Source organism: Rhincodon typus, chromosome 7 (assembly GCF_021869965.1).
Source record: "Rhincodon typus isolate 14 chromosome 7, sRhiTyp1.1, whole genome shotgun sequence".
NCBI classification, from domain to species: domain Eukaryota; kingdom Metazoa; phylum Chordata; class Chondrichthyes; order Orectolobiformes; family Rhincodontidae; genus Rhincodon; species Rhincodon typus.
Genome location: NC_063338.1, coordinates 72,653,699 through 72,676,387, shown reverse-complemented (window position 1 = coordinate 72,676,387; position 22,689 = coordinate 72,653,699). Strand labels below are relative to the sequence as shown.

At 38.9% G+C, this 22,689-nt stretch overlaps 1 protein-coding gene across 1 annotated transcript in view; it reads left to right on the top strand.

The window, feature by feature from the left end:
• Positions 1-6,569: 6,569 nt before the first annotated feature.
• The window catches only part of LOC109911043 (low-density lipoprotein receptor-related protein 1-like), a 1,753,343-nt gene continuing 1,737,223 nt past the window's right edge, over positions 6,570-22,689 (top strand). The window contains exon 1 of the mRNA XM_048599379.1: positions 6,570-6,680. Coding sequence (XP_048455336.1) covers positions 6,599-6,680 — 82 coding nt within the window. The 5' untranslated portion in view covers positions 6,570-6,598. The remainder of the gene's footprint in view (positions 6,681-22,689) is intronic.

The window sequence follows — 22,689 nt, the reverse complement described above, 5'->3', positions numbered from 1 at the left end:
GAATTCTGGAAATTATGTCCTCATAAAATGTGCCTCTGTTTGAGTTTTGGTTTCAAATTAGAATAAAAATGCTACTAAATAACCTATATGCTTTTGCATTCATTGATACGCCTGTTCAAAAGAAAACAAAGTTTTATTAAATTCTCATATTTTAAATTATATTCATATTCTGTGATAAACTTCTCAAAGCTTCACAAGATTGCTGCTTTATGAAATATTCTGTTCTGGTGGTGTTTATTCTTTGTTCATCTACATGCCTGCAAACAACATAAAACTTTTTCTAAGTTGTGAAATGCAGATAACTGAATTCTCTGGAACACAGCGCAATAGAGTACACCACCAGCTGCATACATCAATATAAGTCATTGATTTTCATTTATTTTAAAATGTTCAAGTACAATTTGAAACATGAAAATCCACTTTTCATAGTTGTACATACAATAAACTCTTCACATATGTAAACGGCAGAAGCTAAGTGCTGGGGATGCAGGAAATCTGAAACAAAAAGCCAAATGGTTGAAATAAACAAAGATCTGGCAGCATCAGTGGAGAAAGTAATAGGGTTAATGGCTTGGTGTTTATGGGGTGTCCTCAGAAGAAAGAAGTTGTATATGGCATGGTCTTCAATGAGTCTGTCCTGAAGCAATAAAATATTGTGGATGGGATATGGGCTGAGAGTCAGATCTCAGAACTGCAATGGCCGGGATGACCTGTCCTCAGGTTCTAGCAATCCCATCATCACCAAAACTCAGTTGTAGGCACTTCTGGGACTGCAAGGTGGCCCCAGAGATAGACAACCACATTTTCATCATCTATATAAATGATTTGGGTGTGAACATAGGAGGCAAATAGAGTTTAATTTAGATAAATGTGAGGTGTTGCATTTTGGAAAGGCAAATCAGGGCACAACTCAAACATCTAATGGTAAGGTGCTGGAGAGTGTTGCTGAACAAAGAGACCTTGGAGTGCATGTTTATAATTCCTTGAAAATGGAGTCGCAGGTAGATAGGATAGTGAAGAAAGCATTTTGAATGCTTACCTTTATTGAATAGTGCATTGAGTATAGGAGTTGGGAGGTCATGTTGAGGCTGTACAGGACATTGGTTAGGCCATTTTTGGAATACTGTCTGCAATTCTGGTCACCCTGCTGCAGGAAGGATGTTGTGAAAAAATTACAAAGATGTTGCCAGGGTTGAAGGGATAAGCTATAGGGAGAGGCTGATTAGGCTGGGGCTATTTTCCCTGGAGCGTCGAAGACTGAGGGGTGACCTTATAGAAGTTTATAAAATCATGAGGGGCATGGATTGGGTAAATAGACAAGGTCTTCTTCCTGGGGTGGGGGAGTCAAAAACTAGAGAGCATAGGTTTAAGATAAGAGGGAAAGATTAAAAAGGGACTTAAGGGGCAACTTTTTCATGCAGAGGGTGATGTATGTATAGAATAAGCTGCCAGAGGAAGTGGTGGAGGCTGGCACAATTACAATATTTGAAAGGCATCTGGATGGGTGTCTGAATAGGAAGGGTTTAGAGTGATATGAGCCAAAAGCTGGCAAATGGGACTAGATTTATCTAGGATATCTAGTCGGTATGGATGAATTGGACCAAAGGGTCTGTTTCTGTGCTATACGTCTCTATGACTCTGTGGATGGAGTATAGCTCAGTCAGTTAGCACTGGAGGGGTTTGGACGTCCAAGAGAGAAGTTGTGTTGAATGATATGTGGAGTGGGTAGGCTTTGGAAGCCAGGAAGGTTCATAGGAACTTTTTTGTGGGTGCCCCGATGTACACATCACACCCTTTCATTAAGGTTAGTAGCCCTATCTTTACCTCCCACCTTTTCAACAATTTGGTTTTGGAAACAATCTTTGCACTCTGGTTATCTGCTGTTCTCTAGCATTTTGTAACAATGCAGCAGGATTGAGGTTCTTCATTTTCACTCAACTGAGTGGTTAAGACTTCAATAGGTTTAAAGTCAAGCTGCCCAGTGGGCACCTTTCCCACTGCGAATACTGCAATGTTGGTACAAAACATTTTTTTCCATGAACCTAGGAGTCATTTCAGTTCTTCAGTATATGCCACAACACTTCTTATAGATGTCAACAACTTAAAAAATAAACGCTAGGAAATGCTAATTTCTTCTACAAAATCAGCAGCAGCCAGTAGAAATCAAACTGTAACCAACTTGAAAGCAATTGAAGACCCATTTAAGTAGAGACGCTAGAAGGATCTTCCGGCTGCTGAACACCTGTTCAACCAGGCGTGATTAAAAAATGGCATTAACTGGAGCATTGAACTCCAAAATGACAATGTTTATTGGTCCGTGGCAATAGGCATTGTGATCTGCTCAGACCGCATACTTCTGATCGATCTGTAATGCATACACGCCTGCTTGTCCTCACCAATATGTGATATAGCACAACTTAGTACAGAAGTGTGCACATGCACTCATGTTGTCATTTTGAATCTTTAATGATCCTTGTGTTACCCAAATGTTGTGCTGCAGTCTCTTCAGTATTAATCTTGTGCAAGTACAAAATTGCAGTAGCATTACCTTTTGATGGTTTGCAAAGCTTCGGGTTACAAGTTGGATTTCATCTCATTTATAACCACAAGTAGCCATCAATGAATTGCTGTCCTAGTGGTCCATATTTAATAAGTTTATTTAATACAGATTTCAATCCATTATTGACAGTGAAGCCTATTTCTGAATATAAACCACCAGCTCAGGTCAATCTGATGTACATTTTTCTCAGGAACTAATTTAGTGAGATAAACATTGTTAGACTCCATCAGTGTTGAAAGACTGAGAGAAAAAGCTTTTCCTCAGCTGCCAGAAACAGGCCATCTCTTCATAATTGTGTGACTCCAGAGGTGAGGCAGTTTAGACAACCTGTTAGTGGGAAGCTTTATCCGCCAGATATTGGTAAAACTTAAAACCAGATGTTAACAAGGTAGCATCAATTGGGCCCAGTCTTATTTCTGGCAACTGTCCACTTGTTCCATTTGTGTTCTTTACCATCAGCCACTAGGGAGGATGATGAACACTGAATAATCTTCTAGATGTTTGGACTGACAATGGTCTTGCATCAGTCTTGATAACACTCGGTCAACAGTGATTGGCTTAAATGGGATGTTTCTTATTCTAAATTGATAAACTGCATGATGTTTAGTTTGTTTGTTGCAATGGCTACACCAGTGAATTTCTGACATTGTCAAATCTCTGCTGCATTAAAATACTTGACCTCTTTTTTTTCTCCCTTACTATATTTCATTGTACTACTAAACATGGAATAAAACCTCTGCAGTAGCTCATATGAAAAGCTATAATAACTGTGATCCAAATATATGTGTGCTTATTTTTACTTTATTATTATACAGCCTTTTTCTATCAACTGCTTTCAAACATGCAAACTCTGTGTATGTAAACATAGTGATAGCTATGTTATTTTAAAGATACTAGTTATTTAAAGTGATGCAGTAAGGCTGATATATAGCAAATAACTGTCCATATAAAACTAAATTCAATTAAAACAAAATCAATGTAAAGGAAGAGATAACAAGGTGTAGAGCTGGATGCCAAGCAGCATCAGAGGAGCAGGACGGCTGATGTTTCGGGCCTAGACCCTTCTTCAGAAATGGGGGAGGGGAAGGGAGTTCTGAAATAAATAGGGAGAGAGTGGGAGGCGGATAGAAGATGGATAGAGGAGAAGATAGGTGGAGAGGAGACAGATAGGTCAAAGTGGCGGGGATGGAGCCAGTAAAGGTGAGTGTAGGTGGGGAGGTAGGGAGGAGATAGGTCAGTCCAGGGAGGACGGACAGGTCAAGGGGGCGGGATGAGGTTAATAGGTAGGAGATGGGGGTGGGGCTTGAGGTGGGAGGAGGGGATAGGTGGGAGGAAGGACAGGTTAGGGTGGCGGGGACAAGCTGGGCTGGTTTTGGGATGCGGTAGGGGGATGGGAGATTTTGAAGCTTGTGAAATCCACATTGATACCATTGGGCTGCAGGGTTCCCAAGTGGAATATGACTTGCTGTTCCTGCAACCTTTGGGTAGCATCGTTGTGGCACTGCAAGAGGCCCAGGATGGACATGTCGTCTGAGGAATGGGAGGGGGAGTTGAAATGGTTCGCGACTGGGAGGTGCAGTTGTTTAGTGCGAACCAAGCATAGGTGTTCTGCAAAGCGGTCCCCAAGCCTCCGCTTGGTTTCCCCGATGTAGAGGAGGCCACAACGGGTACAACGGATGCAGTATACCACATTAGCAGATGTGCAGGTGAACATCTGCTTGATGTGGAAAGTCTTCTTGGGGCCTGGGATGGGGGTGAGGGGGGAGGTATGGGGGCAGGTGTAGCACTTCCTGCGGTTGCAGGGAAAAGTGCCGGGTGTGGTGGGGCTGGAGGGGATTGTGGAGCGGATAAGGGAGTCACGGAGAGAGTGGTCCCTCCGGAAAGCGGATAAGGGTGGGGAGGGAAAAATGTCTTTGGTGGTGGGGTCAGATTGCAGATGGCGGAAGTGTCGGACGATGATGCGTTGGATCTGGAAGTTGGTGGGGTGGTACGTGAGGACGAGGGGGATTCTGTTTTTGCTGTTATTGCGGGGAGGGGGTGTGAAGGATGAGTTGCGGGAAATGTGGGAGAAACGGTGGAGGGCGTTCTCGACCACTGAGGGGGGAATTTGCGGTCCTTGATAAACGAGGACATCTGAGATGTACGGGAGTGGAATGCCTCATTCTGGGAGCAGATGCGGCAGAGGCGAAGGAATTGGGAATAGGGGATGGCATTTTTGCAGAAAGGTGGGTGGGAGGAGGTGTATTCTAGGTAGCTGTGGGAGTCGGTGGGCTTGAAATGGATATCGGTTTCTAGGTGGTTGCCGGAGATGGAGACAGAGAGGTCCAGGAAGGAGAGAGAGGTATTAGAGATGGTCCAGGTAAACTTAAGGTTGGGGTGGAAGGTGTTGGTGAAGTGGATGAACTGTTCGAGCTCCTCGTGGGAGCATGAGGCGGCGCCGATACAGTCATCAATGTAACGGAGGAAGAGGTGGGGCTTAGGGCCAGTGTAGGTACGGAAGAGGAATTGTTCCACGTAACCTACAAAGAGGCAGGCGTAGCTTGGGCCCGTGCGGGTACCCATGGCCACCCCCTTTGTCTGTATGTAAAGGAAGCTCTTGATTAATAGATGATATGCTGGTATCACAGCAATTATCAGATTTAACAGTAGCATTTGACAGTGGTAGAAGGACTCAGTTAAATTTCAACTTTCCAACTGAATCACCACCTGATTATTAAACAGTTACTGGATCATGAAGTCTGACAGTGCGTATTTATCATTCACTGGATCTGTCCAGATGTGTGGTGCAACATAAACAAGGCCAGCCCAGCTACTTTGTTATCCGGGGTGATTGCTGTGGTTGAAAATCTGAACCTATTGTATGCTTGATGTGTGAGTTTGGTTAGTTCTGCACTGCACCACTGGGTGGAGTGTCTCTCCATATTGAAAAATAAATCTGATACCTCTTATTCACCAAGGAACATTCACATCTAAAGCTATAATCTATTTATTCATTGTCTTGGGTATAAAAGAATGTTGTGAGAATTAAGTAATGTATGATGTTAAGAAGATGGGCAAACATTAGAAAACACTGAATTGGAAAAGAACTATAATTTTAAAATTAATTTATCTTTCTATGAAAAAGTATGGCAAGGGTCTTTAAAAGAGAACAAGTACACTCTAGAGAATTTTTTCAATAAAAATAAAAATTCCGGTTATTTTGTACTTTAACTAATAATTAAACTGCATGAATAGATGGATAGTTCTCGTTATTTACTAATATTGATGCACACAGTCAATTAATACAGACGTGTTGCTCACCTTTTAATGATTTAAACAGTAATGACGGACAAAATGGGGTTCACCTAGCTTAATACTATTTTTAACAACACTATAAATTAGTTTATATAGACCAGAAAAACTCCATAAGAAAAATAAAAATTGCTGCTGGATATGGTAATTGGTTCCATTTTATTAAGGAACAACTGCATGATCAGGGATTCTCTGGAGAATGATTATGAAGAAAAATAGTGTTCACCCTCCACAAAGACTAAGTTCTGCCACTATGCAGGTCAGTTATTTAGCACAACATGACTTACAGGCATTACAGTATTTGTTTTGGGAACACTTTAAATGCACAATATACAATGCAGCAGTGCTTTGTTAAAAGAGGCAAAATAAAGGAAATGGAAATCTATATTGTCCTCAATACGTAGCTATGCATTCCTTGTTTGTTAAACGTCTCACACCAGGCAATGAATCTGAATGGTGTCGATACGGAGCGGTTGTATGGTAGATTCCATGATTAATCAGTGAAATTCCATCCTCTAGCATCACTCACTGCCCTCTTGTGATGTAAGACCAGACGTACACTGCATTGAAAAGTCAAGACACACACTGCACACATACACCTACAAATTCTGCTGAAAGCAGAGGAGGGAGATCGGCTCATTTAGCAGAAGAATTTCCTTTGACATTTCTAGATTACGCAGCTCGACACTGGTTCTCTGCTGACTTACTGAGTGTGCAGTGAGGCAGTCACAGCCTTCATTTGTCGCAATGTCTGAGTTTATTTTAGCTTTGGTAACAATATCAGGATTATTCCCCATCACCAAGGCTGTGTCAGTTCTAGTTGATAAAGGTAAGGATACTTTATTTACTAGATTGCTATGCTAAGAAAGACTCTGACAAACTTGTGTATTTTCACAGAATGTCATTTATGACTATATGGAGCATTGCTGTATTCTATCGGGGAAGAGCTTATGTTATTCTGCTTAATTACTGCTTCTAGTAACCCTTCAGTGACTATCTCGTGAAAGGATGAGTACTGCACTAGTAGCTTAAAAGCAGCCATCATCTGGTGAGAATAAAAAGAGCTTTGTGATTTTTTTTCTCTCCAACTGTACGAACTGCTCTTGTGAAGAAGTTTAGCACATTTGACTTTAAATCTGTTGTTCTATCCCAACACTGCCCCCAACCCCCACACCCCGGACTTTGTAATGTTTACAAAATGTTATTTTAATACTTAGTACAGTCAGGTTAACAAATTAATATTCTTGCTGCTGCCATACCTGCTGCTGATCTTTATCAATTGAATGATTTGTGCCATATACCGAGAAGGATCATCTGAAGCTGTACTTGTGTACTTTACACGTCATGACATTCTTTTCTCCCTATGTGCTCTGCAAAAATGTGCGATGGAAGTTTTTTTGCATATAATAGATTCACAAAAGAATTCCTAAACATCAGAAACTCGTTTTAAAACATCAACCCCATGAATTCGTATCATGCCTTTACTTCGGGTGCAACGTGTCAAAATATATCAAATCTTGTCACATAAAAATAAAAAAAATCCAGGAATTCACATACTTCCTGCCACTTCCGCTATTCCTCTCATGTATATGGTTTGTGTTACATACTCAGAAGAACCCTTCAAGAAATATTCTCATTCTGTTTGTCATGTCTGAAAAAAATACAAATTTACTCACTTTTTGTGTGAAAATTAACATCAAAAATTGACGAATTATAGGATATATTAAAAGATATACCTTTGACATTCAGTAGTAGGTTGTATTAAACAAATTTTCAGCTTCAGTAAGGAACTGGTTGTGTAATGAAGTTTATTAGATATAGCTTCAGCTCTGTACTTACGCTGACTTAGGAATTTCCTGTGTGCATTTATTAACTGCTGATTGTTACGAAGAACAAGAAGTGAACAATTCTGTTACTTTATCTAATTTTCATTATGACTTTAACAGAATGGATTGTGTTAAATAGTCACGATCTTTATACCTTTGCCATAGGCACTGGAGAGATGAAAAGTTGATTTGTTAGAAATGTTTCAATTATTCACACATTTTCTGCATGGTGTATTTTTTTTAAATTTTGATTCCAAAGATGGCAGTGTGTTACTTAAGCTGAATATAACAGTTGCCTTTATTCTACCATATAAGTTTAATCAAGTTCACATAATGTTTAAAATGTACATTTCTGACCAGATCACTCAAATAAGGTGTAATTGAACACCACTATCATTATGAATCTTTGGAAGTATAGTCATGAAGAAAAAGAAAACACCAAAAATGTTTCATTGTAAAATATTTATTTTTGGAAACTCTATAATTGTTACATATGAGAATTTGAGTGTCTTGCATTGCATCTATTTCAAATCTAAATAATTACAGGCTGTATTATAATAATATTTAATAATACTTCAGGAATAATTACTGAATATTCTGAAAGATTTATTTGACGAATGAAATAAGGGAAAGTACTTGGCTCAGAATAATGTTCTATAATACAGAGGTTAATTTCAGTTTTCAATGTTTTTACATTGAATAAGTGCCCAACTCAAAAGCTATCATGGTGAATATAGGTCTGTGCTTTCTTTGGGGTCATGATACATTGATTCAATGTTATTAATGATTATTATCAAAGCCAAAGCCACTTTTTGAAAATGCAGACATAAATTTTCTGACCCTATCTTCTGTAGAAGATGATTGTTTGGGACAAACCAGAAGCTTGTTATAAGTGAAGAGTTTGCTATTACGATGTAAGAGATATTCTAAGAATCTTTAACTAGTTATTATTTTAAAGGAAGAGCCACACATAATCTGGCATATAGCAGAAGATTAATGGATGTCATCAGTACGGTAAAAGGGTCCAAACAGTTAATAGCAAATAATAAATGTAATGATTCAATGCTTCAGAATATTTTTTTTCCTTTTCTCTCATTCCTTTAACTATGTTCAGTTTGACATTTGTTGGCTAATGCAGATTTCTTTTTCAAAATTTGAAAATTCTCCAATGTAAGTAGGAGGACAGAGGTTGATAACTTCAGGAGAAAAGTCCATAAAGGTAATTTTGATTTCAAGTAAAACTGTAATATGGGGATGTTGCTCCAACTGTGCAAAATGGATCGTTCCTGATTTTCATTTTCTTTGAAGTCAAATGAAATGCACTTTTACCCAAAGCTCCGCTTCATATTGCTCTGACGTTTCTATTGTGCTAAAATGCATTATCTAATTTTCAAGAGGTAGAACTATTATTGAATTATTCATTCTTGTGTCACTTTTTGTTAATTTGCAATACTAATACCAAAATATGTAATTTAACTGAAAAAATGCAATATGATAATGAATACAGCCTAAGAAAGATCCTCAAAATTATACTTACGCAATTATTGAAAAACACTTTTGATCTGGTGGTTAACAGTGCTGTGAAAATCATTTTAAAGTAACTATGGATACATCTAGCAATTAAACAAGACTTTGCAGAAACATTTACAACACTAATTAAGCAACTACATTTTTGCATCTCATTTTTATTGATTTCTCAATTCTTCAAGTAATGCACTATGAGCCAGTCATCATCTAAAGTGGTGAAGCAACCATTTTTTTAGGGACTGGTGCCAATACTACTCTTAGATTAGCCATCAGGAGGTGCAAGAGAAGGTATTAAAGCAAGTAATATGACAGCATTTGATTACAGGGAGAATAGGCTCAGTGAGGTCAGAAACAAGGTCAGTAGTTTTCAGAGGCTACACTCTTGTCCTCAATTCATGTCTCCAATTGCTCCAGGTTGGTGCAATTGGAGCCCAATACCCCCATCTCCAAAAAGAAATTGGTAATCAGGTTGGCAAGGTTTCCCAACCAGGAAGTGAGCTAACTTTTTCACCCATAGTGGAGACCGGTGATCAGGGAGATGATGGTTGAAACCCTCAAATGGACATTTGTTGCCAACTTAATGGCATTAATTGCTGGCGAGTTTTGAAATCACCATGGACTTATTCACCCACCACTCAATTGCTGAGGTGGCAAGAAAGGGGTAAATTTCTTCCTCGGGCAAATTCAATCAATTCTTTGCCCATCTCATTATCTTTCTCATTACCTCCAGGGAGGGGGAAATGCCACTCAAAAGTTTTTCATTGATAGCTTATTTTCACAGTTATAAACTAATAAAGCTAGAAAATAACACTGTTGTGTTCTCAAAGAATCCACATAATGAATAGCATACAATCTGGTTATAAATATGGAAACCTATCAACAATTTTTTTAGAAAAAGGTGTAATATGATGTTACATTTAGTTTATAACATCACAACTGAAACAGCTGTAAAGTTCTTCCTAACCATCACCCATAATTTCCATTAGTGTCTTTGAAGGTACAGGGAGCAAACCCTAGAGGTGGGCAGCTACTCTTTCCAGCAACTCACTGACTAAGCAATCCTAGCTGGTTAGATAATGTTTTCCTTTGCTCACTGGTCAGTTGCCTTTCCAAGTTGTAGATATAGTTCTTAGGAAGAGTTATGGTTAAACTAAATATAGCATCTTTGCCAGTTTTCACTTACAGTGAAACTTTCCCTGCAATTTAGATTAGATGGATTTCAATTCACCACAGGCCTCAGGCAACTGGACCTGCAATATAAGTTCACCATGGGAATTTGAACCCATTGGAATAAACTGCAAACTAGTGTGGTAAATGTTGACTCAGTTGAAAAATACAAATAAGAAACAGCCCGAAATCTCAAGTAAGTAGGTAAATCGTTGCCTGTTGCCAAGGCAAAATGGAGATAAATTAATCTGGCATGATACCAGCCATGTGACTGATCGACAGTGTTGGTGATGTAGGCTACAAGCCCTTTTGTCTTTCTCACGTCTTGTGTATCCATGAGGAAAACCCAACTATTGCTTCTGAAGTTGCTAGCTTTTCTCACACTGATGGAATGTTTACATCATGGTCAGCCGTGAAAAGCAACCTTGTTTCAATTATTGCACAATATAAATCAGGTGGTGTTGGTGACCCTGGCAAAGTGACTTTATACTGCACTGCCAGAGGCAAAATGCAGTTTTGGCAGTTGCCAGTTTCTTTGTTGTAGCAAGGCTGATTGTTATTTGACCTTTCAAAACTTTCTCTCCAAGTAATTAAAATCACAGCATCAACTTTTGGACAGTTGTAGTTAGGTTGTTCTGGTGCCACTATTTTTTTGTTGCAGTTGTCTAGTGATTGCACCTCAACATAGCTAGGACCAATGTCCTCATGACATGGTTTGCTAATGTTTTTGGGGATGGCTTTAACAAAATTGGCAGGAGATTGGGAACCAATATGTGGCATTAGGAAGTTTAAACAACATGCAGCAGATAACAGAAGAGTAAGAAATATTCAAAGATATAGTTCTCATCAGTGTCTTCACAGGGAGTGGGAGTATACAATAAAGTCTAAAATAGCTTTACAGTGCATATCTGTTACCATATGAAATGTGGTAAACAAGGCTGGTGAGCTTGGAAATGTGACATTAGAATGATAACAGAGTCCAGACTCAAAACAGGAAAGGTATTCAGGAAAGTTATCAAAAATAAAGAAATAGGGATGAGGACCAATAATTTTTCAGGAGAATATCATAATGTTAGAGAGAGAGAGAGGAAGGTTTGAGGGCTGAATGATTGTATCTATTTCATTAGAGTCAACAAACAATAAAAGTACCATTGCACTACAGGATGAATTCTATGTGCCACAAATGAACAGGAATGACAGAGGAACAAATCTGCAAGAAAATTACAGGAAAGTGCAAAAATCATAGTTTAGCAATAAAGGCATATTCTATTATCTTAATATAGATTGGGATAGTAATAGATGCAAATGGAAAGAATTTCTGTAGTGTGTCAGGATATTTTTCTTGACCATATGATTCCAGCCAAATTAAGAAGGAATCACTATGGATCTGGTTCTGGGGAATGAAATAAATTAAGTTGATCAAATGTCAGTAGTGGGACTTTTAAGGAGCGGTAATTATAGTGTCATAAGATTTAATTGAACTATGGAAAAGACCAAGGAACAGAATAGATAGAAGGGAAGCGATGGATGTAATATATTTGGCTTTTATAAGGCATTTCATCAGGTACTACAAGTTAGGCTACGTAACGGTGAGTATGACACAAGGATTCTACAGAGGGATATAGACAGGTTAAGTGAATGGATAAAAACTTGGCAGATAGAACATAATGTGGTAAACTTGTGAAGTTATGCACTTTGGCAGAAAGCATAGAGGTCTGAACATTATTTAAATAGAGAAAGACTACATTGAATTTCAATAGGCTGATTAGCCTACTTCTCCTCCAATGTCTTATGGTCTTATGATCAACCCGAGATAAATGTGTTACATTGGAAGAAGATCTATTTCAACAGGGTGAGAACAGATAAATTGGAATCCAGATGAATTAGAATCAAAGAATAACAGGGTAATTTTTAACAGAACAATGGATTGTGTTAGAGAAGAAATGTTCTCGTATGCAAGTTCAGGGTACATTCCTACAAGGAGAGAGGTAGGGCAACAAAAGCAAATCATACTGAATAACAAATTAGATAGAAATAAAATGAAGCATATGACAGCTGTCAGGTAAATTCAAAACGTGAAAATAATAAGTTCAGAAGGGAAGTCAAAAATGTAATCAGAGGCAAAGAAAGCAAATGGGAACAGAAAAATAGGTAATGTAAAAGAAAATCCAAAAGTCTTCAATAAGTGCATAAATAGTAAAATATTAGTAAAACAAGGAATAGGGCAAATTATCAAGCTAAAAGAATTTATGCATGGATCAGGGATGTATTTTAGGAACTAAATGAATACTTTACATCTGTCTTTGCTGTGGAAGACACTGTACTGCTATAATGAAAGGGAAAGTGATTGAGATAGTGAATGGGTTAAAAATTGACAAAGAGAGGAATTAAAAAGACTAGATTACATAAAGTTGTTAGTTTATCATTAGATTTGCAGAGGTTTATTTTTTAAATTTGTTCATGGCGATGTGGGCATTGTTAGCTAGGCTAGCATTTATTGTCCATTAGGCAGTTAAGAGTCTGGAGGTCTGGAGGTTGCTATGTCAGCCACACAAAATACAGATGGGAGATCTCCTTCCCTAATGGAGATTAGTGAACAAGGTGGGTTTTTCATGACATCAGTGATGGTTAAATGGTCACTATTAGGCCAGCTCTTTTTATTCAATTCAAATTTCACCATCTGCAATGGTGAGACTCAAGTCATACCACTATTACACTGGCTCCCCCTCAATCAAAGAGCAGAAAGAGAAATCAAGCAAGTAAAAACCAGAATGTATAAACCTTCTGGTGGGAAACAACATGGGTAGGATCTGGAATATGCAATCTATGAATCTGAAGACGCGTGTAGAAATCAAGTTGGATAAGCACCTAAAAACAAGAATTACCAAAACAAAGGTGGTAGATGTGAGATTTCCCTTACTGAGAGCCAACATGGATATAATGGGCTAAATCTGCTCTTGTGTTGTAATCAGTCCATGATTCCATAATAATCCAAACAGAATTAGTTTCACAACATTGGAGTTAAAGTCTAAACACTCTTTTTGCAGAAGTTAAATGTTTAATCAGTTTGTTATTTGTACATTCACTGTGCATTTTTTTCTAATTTTTCCTGAGTTTGACCAGGTTCCTGTCACTGCAAAACATTCTTAATTGTACAACAGTATATTACATTTTAAGGATATTACAATTAATTAACCCTTTTGACTTTTGGAGTTGAGTGGCAAGTTTCTGTTGCACATGAGTATCAGTGCAAATAAGAGAAACAGAAATACATTAGCACCAATTTAAGTACAATCCTCTGGTCCTAACACCTGTTAACTATCTCTGTTTATGGTGTTCACAGTTTCTCTCTTTTTACATCCAGAACTGGGTCCTCAAAACCCATTTCTCTGATTGTGACTTCAACTACCTCCCATGCTTCATAGCTGCCATAAATAACTGGAAAATTGCCTTGTATTACGAAGAGTGCAGAATGTGTAATACATCTGTTGACTGTTATACCGTACAACAATAAATATAATTTGAAAGCATTAATTTGGTTGAATACCATTCTGAAATGTCTTGGGGTTGTTTGAAGGACTGCATGAACACTATTTTGCACTCTTGAAGATTTTGGAAGAGTCACATTGGACTGCTGAAACGTTAACTCAGCTTCTCTCTCCACTTCCAGGCCAGCTGAGATTCTTCACCATATTTATTCCAGTTACTTTTTCTCACTCTGCTGAAGAGAACCATGCAGACAACTCTGGTCTGAATCAAAGACATCCTTATCAAAGATATTAGGAAATCACTAGTCTACATGGATCATATGATGTTGGAGGTTTTCTGTTGACCCAGTGTATATCCATCCCAATTTTGGACTTAGTTATGAGTCAGTGAGGAGGGGTAAAACAGATTGCCTCCAAACAGCCTCCTCAGTTGGCCACATAAATTACTTATTTTTAGCACACAGCTGTGCATCATACCAATTTAAATGTCATGAGCTAATTCACCGAGAATAATAAGGAGCCAATTATAAGGTTTTCTTGAGAGAAAGGAAGGGAAATGTTATTAATTCTTGGGAAAAAAGTAAGGATCTAGAGAAATTGCTATATTAACTACATGTAGTGAAATATCATCAGCAGGTTTCAAATTTGATTTTTTTGTGCCTCATGCTTCGTAAGGTGAAAGTACATAAGAACATAAGAACTAGGAGCAGGAGTAGGCCATCTGGCCCCTCAAGCCTGCCCCGCCATTTAATAAGATCATGGCTGATCTTATTGAGACTCAGCTCCACTTACCCGCCCACTCACCATAACCCTTAATTCCTTTACTGTTCAAAAATTTATCTAGCCTTGCCTTAAAAACATTCAGCAAGGTAGCTTCAACCGCTTCGCTGGGCAGGGAATTCCACAGATTCACAACCCTTTGGGTGAAGAAGTTCCTCCTGACCTCAGTCCTACATTTGCTTCCCTTTATTTTGAGGCGATGCCCTCTAGTCCTAGTTTCACCTGCTAGCGGAAACAACCTCCCTGCCTCCACCTTATCTATTCCCTTCATAATCTTATATGTTTCTATAAGATCTCCCCTCATGCTTCTGAATTCCAATGAGTATAATCCCAGTCTACTCAGTCTCTCCTCATAATCCAACTCTCTCAACTCTGGAATCAACCGAGTGAATCTCCTCTGCACCCCCTCCAGTGCTAGTATATCTCTTCTCAAGTAAGGAGACCAAAACTGTACACAGTACTCCAGGTGTGGCCTCACCAGGACTCTATACAGCTGCAGCATAGCCTCCCTGTTTTTAAACTCCATCCCTCTAGCAATGGCAGACAAAATTCCATTTGCCATTTTAATTACCTGCTGCACCTGCAATCCTACTTTTAGCGATTCATGCACAAGGACACCCAAGTCCCTCTCCACAGCAGCGTGCTGCAATTTTTTACCATTTAAAACATAGTCCATTTTGCTGTTATTCCTACCAAAATGGATGACCTCACACTTATCAACATTGTACTCCATCTGCCAGACCTTAGCCCACTCATTTAGACTATCTGTATCCCTCTGCATACTTTCAGTGTCTTCTGCACACTTTGCTCTACCACTCACCTTAGTGTCATCTGCAAATTTTGACACACCACACTTAGTCCCCAACTCCAAATCATCTATGTAAATTGTAAACAACTGTGCTCCCAACACTGATCCCTGAGGCACACCACTAGCCACTGAATGCCAACCAGAAAAATACCCATTTACCCCTACTCTTTGCTTTCTACTGGTCAACCAATCCTCTATCCATGCCAATACATTACCTGTAATACCGTGGAACTTTATCTTATGTAGCAGCCTTTGGTGTGGCACTTTGTCAAATGCCTTCTGGAAATCCAGATACACCACATCCACAGGTTCCCCATTGTCCACCATGCAAGTAATGTCCACAAAGAATTCCACCAAATTAGTTAAACATGACCTACCCTTCATGAACCCATGCTGGGTGTTCCCAATGGGACAATTTATATCCAGATGTCTTGCTATTTCTTCCTTAATGTTAGATTCAAGCATTTACCCCACTACCGAAGTTAAGCTAACTGGCCTATAGTTACCTGCTTTTTGTCTACTTCCTTTTTTAAACGGTGACATCACATTGGCTGTTTTCCAATCTGCGGGAACCACCCCAGAGTCCAGTGAATTTTGGTAAATAATTACTCGTGCATTTGCTATTTCCCCCATCACCTCTTTTGGTACCCTGGGATGCATTTCATCAAGGCCAGGAGACTTGACTACCTTTAGCCCCATTAGCTTGCCCAGCACTGCCTCCTGTGATAATGATAGTTTCTAGGTCCTCACCTGCTATAATCTTCTTGCCATTAGTTTTCAGCATGTTATTTGTGTCTTCCACAGTGAAGACCAGCACGAAATAACTGTTTAATGTCTCGGCTATTTCCTCATTCCCAGTTATTAAATTGGCCTTCTCATCCTCTAAAGGACCAATGTTTACCTTCGCCACTCTTTTACGATTTACATATTTATAGAAACTTTTGCTGCCTGTTTTTATATTCTGAGCTAGTTTACTCTCATAATTTATCTTACTTTTCTTTATAACTTTTTTTGTGGCTTTCTGTTGGCCTTTAAAGATTTCCCAGTCTACTAGTTTCCCACTATTCTTTGCTTTTTTGGATGTGTTTTTTTTTCAGTAGGCTCATGTGAAATTCTATTCACATTCAAATACAACCAAGTTTATCTGCCAATGGCCCAGTGTATTTATCCAGAGAGTGCTAAGTCATGCAGATTACTAAGGCTCCCAATTTGGAACCTGTGCTCATCATTTGTTCTTAACAAGGGAAACAGAAGAAGCACTGCAATTTCCCTTCAGTAACACACGCAAATGAAGGTGGAAAGTGCTCAGATTTTTCACTTCTCAGAAGTGGCCAGTGCTGGCAAGATGTATATGCGGATGTTAGGAGAAAGTAAAATCTGCTGTGATGCCCCAACTACTCAAACAGCCTGCCAACACTTAATTTCAAGGTTCACACTTGAGTAATGATGTATTGAGCCAGCTACTTGATTGTGGCTGAAGTTCATGAAAATGTTTTCTTGTGAAAAGTGAATGCATTTGGGTCAGAATGGTGAAGGGAATAAAGTTTGTAAGAAGAAATGGCCATCTTCAACGTTATGAAGACAAGACTGAAAATATTTCATGAATCCAACACACAATAAAAAAGGCCTCAAATGCTGATGTTACTGAGTTTAGGCATTAAAAAAATGGAACATTGGAACAGGAGTAGACATTCAGTTCCTTGAGTCTGCTCTTCCATCTAATGAGATTACAGCTGATCTGTGGCCAAACTCATTATACCTGCCTTTGGCACATATCACTTAATAGCTTTGCATAACAAAAATGATCTATCTCAAATTTAAAATTAACAACTGACACAGCATCTAGTGCTGTTTTTGGAAGAGTATTCTCTTCTAACCTTTGTGTATGGGACTGCTTCCTAATATCTCTCTTGAGTGTTCTGGACCTAATTCTCAGACTATGCCCCCAAGTCTAAAATCTCCAAACAGTTGAAATAGTTTATCTTTATCTACCCAGTCATTTCCTATTAATATCTTGAAGATTTTGATCAGATAACCCCTAAACCTTCTAAGTTCGAGTATAATTTCTCCTCAGAATGTGATAGTCATCAAAATAGTGGTGAAGTATTAAGAATCTTACAAATGCTGCAAGATGCATGCGGGATTAAAATGAAAAGTGATAAGCCTAATTCTGTGTAACAAGAATTCGTCCATGTTTAATTTTACACACAATTCTGTAGTCATGTAGAACCATAACAATTCTAGCTCGGAAAGAATCATTTGGGTTATATGTTAGTGATGTGAAAAATCAATTAATTTCCAAGTTGGGAGAGGGTAGCAGTGAATTAAGTGAAAATTCTGTGTGTGATTAATCAACACTTTAAAAGATTTGCTATTTCACTGTCCGCCAATCATTTTTCTCCAACATTTTTTCCTATATTGGCACTTATTGCATCAGTGGCTTAGCAACACATGACTGCTGACATTGTTTATACAAGATTTAGGATAATTAGTGGCACTTAACATATTTTACCACATGCCCAATCTTCACTAAACAAATATCATAGCATTTTTTCCTTATTAAGTTACTGGACCTTTGTTACTGACTTTGAAAGTTGCCACCCAGGTTGAAAGCGTTGTTAAGAAGGCGTACAGTATGTTAGGTTTTATTGGTAGAGGGATTGAGTTTCGGAGCCATGAGGTCATGTTGCAGCTGTACAAAGCTCTGGTGCGGCCACACTTGGAGTATTGCGTACAGTTCTGGTCACCACATTATAGGAAGGATGTGGAAACATTGGAAAGGGTGCAGAGGAGATTTACCAGGATGTTGCCTGTTATGGAGGGAAGGTCTTATGAGGAAAGGCTGAGGGACTTGAGGCGGTTTTCGTTAGAGAGAAGAAAGTTAAGAGGTGACTTAATAGAGACATACAAGATGATCAGAGGATTAGATAGGGTGGACAGTGGGAGCCTTTTTCCTCGGATGGTGATGGCTAGCACGAGGGGACATAGCTTTAAATTGAGGGGTGATAGATATAGGACAGATGTCAGAGGTAGGTTCTTTACTCAGAGAGTAGTAAGGGTGTGGAATGCCCTGCCTGCAAAAGTAGTAGACTCGCCAACTTTAAGGGCATTTAAATGGTCATTGGATAAACATATGGATGATAATGTAATAGTGTAGGTTAGATGGGCTTCAGATTGGTTTCACAGGTCGTTGCAACATTGAGGACCGAAGGGCCTGTACTGTGCTGTAATGTTCTATGTTCTATGTTCATGTCGCATTTCATGCCTTGTTATGGGACATTCATTATGAGGCACATCTTATATTGTTTAGGCCCCCAGTGAATGTGTTCTAATTAGTTTACTTTGTATTGTTGACACCAGAATATAAAATCATGCTTTTTTGGGGTCTAAAGGTGCATACCTAGTTCTGAGCCAGACAACCTGTGTTCAAAATCCACCTGTCCAGAGATGTCTCGTAATATTTCTAAACAGGTTGATTAAAAGTAATTCTAAAATTCTGCCTCGCACACATTGCAAAAATGCTGAGATTCTTTGCCATGAAATGTTTTGTGTGGAAGTACTGCACCATTCATCCAAAAGATTTATAATATAAATATAAAAATTGAAAATAATCTCTTCCAATAATTTACTGCAACATTAGAACTGTAAGTACCAGTTTCACAATGGCAAAACAACTTGATCAGCACAGAAATTTTGCATTTCTGTCATATTAGACTTCCAATGTGTTTGAATTAATGTAGGTTTTTGTGAAGTTTCAACTTTTGATTGCTATGCTTTGAATAAGCAACAAAATTTGGTTACAGATATTTATTTTGCGGGTGAGGCCCAAGTTTGGCCTTCTCAGCCTGCTGCCAATTAAGCCCTTATGTAGATAATTAATGACTATTACGGACCACTTCAAGGCCTATTCCCAACCAGGTGTCAAGTATTTCAGCTCTAACAGAGAACATTTAGAGGCAGTCAATCCAACTAGTTTTGATAAAGGAGTGGGGAGGGGATGGGAGGTGGGACAAGAGTTGGTTGGATCTTTCAATGTCTGACATATCTGTTAGAATTTTTTGAGGAGGTAATGAGAACTAGTGGATGTGATCCATTTGGATTTCCAGAAGGCCATTGACAACGTGCTGCACAGAAGGCTGCTAAATAAGAAAAAAGTGTTAGGACCAAGGTACGGCATAGATAGACCATTGGCTGACTGGAAGAATGCAGAGAGTGAGGACAAAGAGGCCTTTTTCAAGATGACAGTCAATAACAAATGAAGTTCTGCAGGGGTCAGTTTTAGAAACATAACTATTCATGTTATACTTTAATAATCTGAGCAAAGGAACTGAGGGCGTTGTTGCTAAATTTTCAGGTGGCATACAGATAGGTGGAGGAACAGGTAGTTTTGAGGAGGTAGGGAAGCTGCAAAAAGACTTGGACAGGGCAGGAGAGTAGGCCAGAAGTGGCAGCTGGAATAGAATTTGAGAAAGTGTAAGGTTATGCACTTTGGAAGGAAGAATAGAGGTGATGACGATTTTTTAAATGGGGAAAAGCTTCAGAAACCTGAAACATAAAGAGACTTAGGCGTCCTAGTTCAGGATTCTCTTAAGGTTCACATGCAGATTCAGTTGTCAGTTAGCAAGGCTGATGTAATAGCTCTCATTTGAACAGAAGAGCAGAGATGTGCTGTTGAGGTCAGACCACATTTGGAATATTATGAGCAGTTTTGGGCTCTGTATCTAAGGAAGAATGTACCAGCACTGGACTGTGTCCAGAGGAGGTTTACAAGAATGATCACAGGGATGAAAAGCTTGTCATATAATGAGCGTTTGAGATCTCTGGGTCTGGACTCAATGGAGTTCAGAAGGATTGGGATGTGATTGAAACTTACAGAATACTGAGAGGCTTAGATAGAATGGATGTGGAGGGATGACCCTGTAGAACTGAGATGAGGAGGATTTATTTTAGCCATAGGGTTGTGAATCTGTGGAACTGTGGCACTCATTGTTGGAGAAGGCAATGGAGGTCAAGTCATTGAAAGTATTTAAAATAGAAATCAATAGGGTCCTAATTAGTAAGGGGATCAAGGGTTACAGGGAGAAGGCACAGAGCGGGACATCTGTCCCAGGTACTTGAGCTCAAAGGAAGACCCACCACTAAACTGCCTGATTGGAAGAAAATATGGCAGGCCTGACTCTGAAGAATCACCTTTGTATTCTTAGCACCTTTTGGGCAGGTGAATAAGGCATCCTACAAAATGGGAATATTCAACTTCATGATTCTCTAAAGTTTATGGACAATAATCAAGATTCATTATCATTAAAGGAAAAGTTATTAGATTCATTTATGATAATAATATGTTTTTACCAAAAGGAGAAAGATATTTGTAATCATCAATACACAGACTATAATTAAATTATTATATATTAGCCAATCTCTTGTGACATTGCTTGCAGTGAGCTCAATGCTTTTTTTGATTTTTAGAGTTATGTAATTTTGTCCGTCTGAGATTTTGGTGTGCCACCTATGTTTGCGCTCTTGTCTATCCATATGATAACAGCAAGGTGGAAAGAAAAGAGACGCTTACATTGGACACACCAAGGAGAATAAAACTTGACAAGACCCAGTCAAAAGCAGGTTGATTGGCTGAACTAAAATGGATCAAACTACCTCAGCCCATCAATTGTACATTGGTTAACTAGTATATTTCAAAAGATAAATACAAAAGAAAAACTTTGGATCATGCTCAGCACTGTGTTTCACCTCCAATGAATTACACTTAAAACAAATCATTTCACTGCTTTTCCATACTCGATGCACATATATTTCCTCCAACTAAATATTGATAAGATCTAACACGATGGGCAGATTTTTATTAATTTATGGAGGGTTTCTCTTTGTGAGCTCTCGTGAGTTAGTTTACAGAATTTTACTTTGCTGACTTTATTACCTATGTAACATGCCCACAAGATGCCATGCTTGTGCCATCTTGCACTCTCCAGCAGCAGAAGCACTCACGACTGCTGGGACTTGCTGAGATTTCGGCTGTCGGCATCAAATTTGAAGCATAGCGGTACACTGGGTCAAATGATGCCATCCAAAAATAGCCATTCACAGTACACTCAGTTTTAGGGAAACAAAAAGGAACAGCTTCTCAAGGTACAGGGTCAAGTCACACAGGCTACTTGTGCTGCTCTTTCCCTAACGTCCAGTGCAGCATCTGTCCTCTTCAATTTCTATGTTCCTTTGTTGGCTCATAGTGATGATGTTGCCTGCTGTGGCTGCATTCATTGGTTATAGTTCAAATGAACCTGTGTGGGGAATATCAGAAACAGACCAGGTTCTTCATAATCTGAGCATTCAGCATTCACATGACATACAGTTGACAGTTCACCATAATCCTCCACACAATAGGACATCAAAGACTCCAATAAGGAGGACCATGGAATAATTCTACATGGACATAGTAGACCTTATTCTGATATATGCGGCACAACCTATGGCAGACAAATACAAAAGAACGCTGTAAATGTGACAGGATTGCTGAAATCTTAACTACCATCCCCACCCCACTCCTATATCATCCAAGAAAAGACTGAATTGTGAATAAGATAATGTTAGCAAATACTTACAGGTCAAGGTGAGAGGTTTTCAGCATAGTGGTCTTGTTCAGCCTACGAGATCTTGGATCATGAAAAACATCTGCCTATTGTTTTCAATTTCCACTGTAAACTCTGTTTCCCTTCTATCCATCTTCCTAGCATTTAGCCTGAGGTTAAACCAGGTCTGGTCACAAACTTGGTGGTCAATGAGCTATCAACCAAAAATCTTCACCCTCACTAAAACTGTTTAGGCTTCTGTAATATCATTTAATTCTATGCTACTTCAGCAAATTTACTCTGGAATATATATCCATGCCTTTGTTATCTCTGAATCTGGCTTTTCAAACTGATTCCTCGCGAGTCCCATCTTTTCCAGCTCCTTATTCTTGATGTTATCCAAAGTTCTGATACCTACATCCCCATTCACTCAAGCTCTCTTACCCATCGCTCTGTGCTTGTTTCATTACATTGGCTCTTGGTCAAACAGAGCCTTAATTGTCATCCTTGTTCTCAGATCTCTCTGATTACGGGCCCACTCCCTTTCTTAGTAATCTCTTCCAGTCTTGCAACTCTTTCCACATTTGTTCAATTTTCGTCTTTCGAGTAATTGTAACTTCAATTGTTCCACTCAGTGCCTGCAAACGACTCACATACCTTT